The 6393-nt window shown below is 39.2% G+C and overlaps 1 protein-coding gene across 1 annotated transcript; it reads right to left on the bottom strand.

Moving 5' to 3' along the window:
- Positions 1 to 499: 499 nt before the first annotated feature.
- RSAD2 (radical S-adenosyl methionine domain containing 2) lies at positions 500 to 6387 on the bottom strand. The gene is made up of 6 exons (XM_026846190.1): positions 6168 to 6387; positions 5824 to 5985; positions 5153 to 5382; positions 3695 to 3844; positions 1799 to 1831; positions 500 to 1257 (listed from the first exon to the last, which is right to left on the bottom strand). The coding sequence occupies exons 1-6, from the start codon at positions 6181 to 6183 to the stop codon at positions 1093 to 1095; spliced, it is 756 nt and encodes a 251-aa protein (XP_026701991.1). The 5' UTR covers positions 6184 to 6387; the 3' UTR covers positions 500 to 1092.
- Positions 6388 to 6393: the final 6 nt, after the last annotated feature.

The following is a 6393-nucleotide window of genomic DNA, read 5'->3' on the forward strand; positions in this document are numbered from 1 at the left end:
CAAGCAAGAATGATCCCTGAACCAAGGAAGATTATGTTGTTTGTAATTCCATATCTTAGCAAAATAAAATAAAATTAAAAAAAGTGTGAATAACACAGCCTGAATGCAACAGGAGAAACGTATTAGGTGTGTCACATAGGACTAATTAATTTCAGAAGAAATATCATCAAAACTGTATGTACAGGGAGAGAAAAACATGAAAACTAATAAATCAATATTTACAGTTAAAAGGAAAATGGAGGAGGTTATTAATAAAATGCAAACATTATTTTCACTGTAAATATTTGTTAGAACTAAGGCCATTGCCAGTTTGAAATAAAAAGTTGCTTGTCATTGGGTAAAATGCACTTTTATGTTTTAGGACAAATATAATATTCAGTCATGACTAAAAATACATTTTCACATAAAATTATATCCCTCAACATTTCTGCAAAATGTGTATATGGAGGAGAGGGAGAAGAACAACAGACGACTTTACAGTTAACTCTTAAAGAATGAAAATTGCCAATTTTTTCATCTTGATTTCCTTTTAAATATATTCTTGCAGATAGTGATGCCTAGATTCTGACCCTCTATTAGCCCTGAAAAAGGCAGGGGCTGCTTCCAAAGGACTGCCAGCTGGCCCTCTTGTGATCTAGCGAGGAACTGCAATTCACCTGTCCATACGACAGAGGCAGAATTCGCTCCCTGGTAGGAGTTTCCACTCATCCGTCATTACAGCTGTTTATAATGAATTAGAGATTGGGGCGGGTTTTGATTTGTTTTCTGGCATGCACACTTATGTACCATCTTAAAACTCTTTCCTGTGTAATATTATGTTATTGGTTTGACCTTAAATCCTTCATACAATGGACTAGAAAGTTGATTTTCAGAGATCTATTTATATGAAAGCTCTGAAGGTACTTGGTAACATTCAACCAATCAGTAGATAAGAACATAATCTACTTTCTGAAAACATATAACACGTTCATATATAGAGTTATACTGAATATCAATCTGTATACCAAGTGTGGTTTAAAGCATTAGATACACACACATATATACACACCATTTTCTTTATATAATGCACGTGCCCTCACTCAGTATACTGAGTTACCAGTCCAGTTTCATGTCTGCTTTACTCCACACATATTTTCCTCCTCTTTTTAGAAACATCTTCTCATCAAATCCACTGAATTTTATAGCTGCTTGTACACCAACATCTAGGATAGACTTTGAAGGCTCTTTCCGTCCCTCTCTGCAGTTTAGAAAACGCATCTGGAACATCAATAGATAAGACATTAGAAAATCAATTTGTAAAAGCTTAATTTTTCTACAGTATTAAACAAGTTGCGCTGCAATCCCACAAAAGCCTATGTAACTGCATGAACAGTTTCACTGTAGAAGGCTCAAGCTCAGGTTGGACACATTTTAGCAGGAACAAAGCCACACCCTAATTCCTGAAGACTGTTTGCTCTTCAGTTACATGTAAACTAAGTAGGCTTTTTGAAATTTAGCGTTCAAGACAAGTTCCGTATTTTTAAATTAAAGAAAACCATCAAAGATGCCCTGCAAAGATACACATCTATACTTTTAAGATTCGCGATGGAATGATTATACATGCAACCTGATGGCAAGTCCTCCCTAGGTCATACTTATATTCACGTTCTCAATATTTCTGATGGGAAGAAATCACAGCTATTCCTTTTACTTCATGGTAAAATTATTATATAGAATGCACAGTAAATTGAATTGGTTTTCACAGTTGTATATATACATATATTAGCATACAAATACCAAGTATCAAACAAAGACTTACATATTCATCCAGAATGAGGTATGAATCTCTCATCTGTAATAGATCAAAATAAAAAACTAAATTAATATAGAAACCAAAATTCCATTCTAGTGAAAAATCGAGGCTGAAACAACTATTCATTCAAAGCCTGACCCAAATCTTTAATAAAAGCAGGTAGTTTCTTAACACTGTTTCATCGAGCTTGGATCAAATTTATAGAAATAAATGACAGGATTACTAGCATGATTTAATGCATGAATAAACCAGTAATCCTTGGAATATGATCTCTCAAACATCTAACTGAAATGTGGGTACCCAACTGGATAAAGCCATTTTAAATAATATCCAAGTTTTCTATTACCTTCTGCACTAGCAGAACTTACACTGTTTTACATATTGTAATGATCTTTAAGGTCCCTTCCAACCTAAACCATTCTATGATTCTATGATTATGTCATTAAAAAAAAAAAAAAAAAGACATGACTGTTTAAGATGGAGTGTTTATCACCCCAGCAAACAAAGGTGTTCTCCCAGCTAAAAGGTCTTCTCTCAGCTCAAAGGTCATCTCCCAGCTCAAAAAGTTCTCAGGTCTGCACCAAGAAATAGGCCAACAGCTGAAATAAGACATGTTTGCTCAGCTAACTGGGCATCTCCTACATGATCCTCCCTAATATTCTCTGGGTAGCTGTGTAGAACAGGAAATCTGATCAATTTGGTGTCCATCTTTCACAGAGGTTTAACAGAAATCAAAAACAGTCTTCCAGAACCAAACCTACTAAGGGAAGTATACTCTTTTTTTGTAGGACTTCTTACATGGAAGAACATGTAGAAACAGTTCTGGGTTCTCATCTAATATACCTTCTCTAATGAGTGCTCTCTCCCATCAAATGCCTTAAACAACAGACTGCACAGTACCACTTCTATGTCTTAACAGTAAAGGCAACCCTGACTTCTCACTTGAGCTCTCCATACATTAAGAAGTAAACTGTAAATGGAGAGCCTTAAACTGTGAGGAGAAAAGGAACACGAGATCAAGTTGTAAGGCATTCCTGAACTTGGTTCAACTTAGTTATCTCCTCACTCAGTTCATAAACTTTCTTAACAGTGAGTCTTCAAACTCTCCTCATACCAATGTATAGGGTCTGTAGGCATCTTACAAAATGCCCTGGGCTCCACCCTTAGGCACTGAAGTCCTTTACTTGAGTTTTGTAAACTGAATAGCAGCTCATCGAGTTAACTGCTGGGCTCTGAAGTCTGCTTGTGAATCAAGAGCCCAAATGTGCAGTCCAAAGGAGTTCAGATAGACAGTGTTAAAATTGTAACTTTATTGTGGGCAAGAGTACCCAGTGTCAGGCAAAAATACTAGTTCTTGTTCCTTGATACCCAATATAATCCTGACTGGGATGATATCTTACCTCTTGCAGGTCAATGACACTGCCATAGGGTAACATCACGGTGAATCTCAATTAGAAAACTATGCATTTACATCAACATTCAGCCTTTTCAGGATCTTGTCCCTTGGTGAGGAAGAGAGCTATTCAGTTCCAAAGGGCTTAATTATGGTTCGAAGTTCACCATTCAGCTATGGAAAAAACGTTTCTCCACTTCCCGTGCTCATACTCACTGAGCAGAAGCCCACACAATGCTGTGAGAGAACTCCCAGTGGTTTCCACAGGACTGGGATTAATGAGTTTTTACTCTTCTGTTAATAACTTAGTGCTCAGTAAAAAGCCTTAAAGAAAATTAAAAACCTTGGCTTCCACCATAACAAAACTGGTTGCTGACAACGTTGTACTGTACCTCTTCTAAGCCAATACTAATAGAGAAAGTGTTAATTGTCACGAAAATTTTTAGTTCCTTTCCATCTTTCCAACTTTATTTGAAAATAAAGTTACAAAGGGACAGTTTCAATTTTACCTTCTGATTAGATTCAGGTACCAAACAGGAGACATCTTTATGGCGATCCAGGAATTGTTCAAAGTCTTCATCACTGATAACAAATTTCTCTGCTTCTCTCAGGGCATCCTCACCAGTGTTCTCCCCTTCGATGAGCAGGCACTGGAATACCTGAAGACAGAAAACACCTGGTTAAGATTTTATGTTTTCACTTGCCTTGAGTATAAGAGACTGCCACCATGACAAGAACCTCCAGTTGTCTCAGTAGCAATGTCTTTAATTTTTCTGTCAGTGGAGCCACACTGACACAATTTGTGATAAGTGAATACTACATGAAAGGCACAGTGCAGATTTATTTTTAGCAAATTAACATTACATAGTTCTAAATGTAATTATAGTGTCATGGTTCCTGATCAGGTTTCCCCGGAAATCTTAACTGTTCTGGTCTTAATAAGGGCACATATAATCAAAACTCAAATATACTTTTGATTGAACCTCAAGCAGTATGGCTGTATTATAAATACCAGTAAGTGCTATGTACAATGCAGACTATCAACTCAATCTTTATTCTTAAAGATTTTAACCTGATTGGTGACTGTAAGTTTAACTAGCTTCAGATGGTCACAGAAAAGACAGGGATGACTTCCCAGACACAAAATATAATAGTTTGTCTATTTAAGAGCCTCCTTCTAAAGGCCAAGTCCTCAAATATATTCAGAATAGGTTTTTGGGGAAAAAACGATGCCTTTGCCATGAACATGCTCTGTAACTCTGGCAAAAAAGTAGGCCAGGAAGCTTGATAATATATTTAAAATGTATGTCATATTTTCCTTACACTCCTTTAGTAGGACCAAGATTGCACTTGCAGTGATATTTTTTCCCTGGGAAATCATGTGTGTATACCAATTTCCATGAAACAAATAATGAGAAATTATTCCAAAAGTTCTCCCATATCTGTAAGTCACATTATCTCTATCCATCTTCAAACTGATAATGCATTTAATACAATTCTAGTAGAAAATATCATACTATATGCATACTAGCCCCTAACACTCTATAACAGAACACCGATGTCTAATGTACACTTACACATTGCTAATGTTATATTAACTATAATGTATCATTGTACGCTAACTTTTCCTCATTTTGTCTACACCATGACACATTTTCAAATGTTAAAGACCTTCTATCTTATCTTTAATATCATAAAAAAATTAGATCAAGTTATGCTGAAATGGTAATTTCCTGTAAATATCACAACAACAACAACAAAAAGATTCTTGACATGTTGGGTTCCATTTAAATGCAGAAAGAAACAGAATCTGTCTCAATACCATGTAACACTGACAAGAAGTCAGCTAGCACCAGCCCCAGCTGGAGCTGGAATCTGACTGAGGTCACTAGAGGTTCAGACAACTCCAGGACTTCGCTATTACTTTTCTCTGAACAGGAAACCCATGGGATACACCAGTTTCTTACCTTCCAGCGCACGGGATTGAGTGCCTTGATCTGCTCATTCATATCTTCCTCAACATTAAATCTGTTGATCACTGAATTTATTTTGAAAGCAACAGCATACTCTCGGCACCACTGTCTCAGTTTATGCAGATTTTCCACATGGTTCTTCTTGCCTTGACCACGGCCAATCAAAACGTTGACATCCTCATCAAAACTATCACATGAAATTGCCAGAATGTCTAAATATTCACCTGAAAACAATTTTAAAAATTGATTAATAGTCAGTCTCTTGGGTAAAAGCTGGCAGGACCGTGCCCACTTCCACTTCCTTGTGATCTGTCACAAAGTGCCATGTAAATATAGTTCTGTGGAGTTATCACATGAACCACAAACGCCACGGCGGCAGCAGCAGAACACCTATTTTGTGTTCGTGTGTGTCCTCAGCATTACGGAGATAGTCTCAGCTATTATTTTGTTATACTATTATACCAAAAAAAGCAATAGTACAAACTGTCTATGTTCACAACATACGATTAACAATATTTCACTGGTATTTACGTTTGGCTTGTGTTAACTGTAAATGAACCCCTCACAAACCATCTCCCACTTGCACCAAAATGTCTCTCGGTGAGGTTGCCCCGAGGAGGCTCCCAAACCCGCCCGTGCTTCTGCGCACGCCGGTTTTCCCTTACCGTACTTCTTGAACCACCGCTCTCTAATCAGGCTGCCGTTGCTAACAATGCTGACACTTGGTAGCTTTAACTCCTGCTTGCAAAACTGGACCAGTTTGCCTACAAATTCGCCTCTGTCCTGAAGAAACGGTTCTCCTCCGGAGAAATTTATTTTCTCCATTCCTAGAAAAGGACCAAAGGAAGATGCTGTGAACCTCTGCCTGCTTATTCCCGGCTCCTTCCGCAGCGCTAGCGGGGGACACCGCCCGACAAAACTTCTTCGATGCCATTTGGTCCTGCCGGGACGCGGTCGCCGCGCATTCCCCCCGGCTGGGCTCCCCCCGGCCGCTCCCCGAGGGACTCACCCGCCTCCTTGAGCATCGCCAGCCCCCGCTTGGCCTCCTCCAGGGGCAGCACGAAGGAGGTCTTGGCCGTGTGGAAGCAGAAGCCGCACTTGTAGTTGCACTGGCGGGTGAAGTGGTAATTGACGCTGGTGGGCGTCGGGGACGCGTCGTCCTGCTCCCGCTCCCGCCGGGGTCCGGCCGGGGCGGCGGAGCTGGGGGCCGAGACCCGCCGCCAGCCGGGCAGGGG

Source organism: Athene cunicularia, assembly GCF_003259725.1.
Source record: "Athene cunicularia isolate RWA chromosome 3 unlocalized genomic scaffold, athCun1 chr3_part1, whole genome shotgun sequence".
NCBI classification, from domain to species: Eukaryota; Metazoa; Chordata; class Aves; order Strigiformes; family Strigidae; genus Athene; species Athene cunicularia.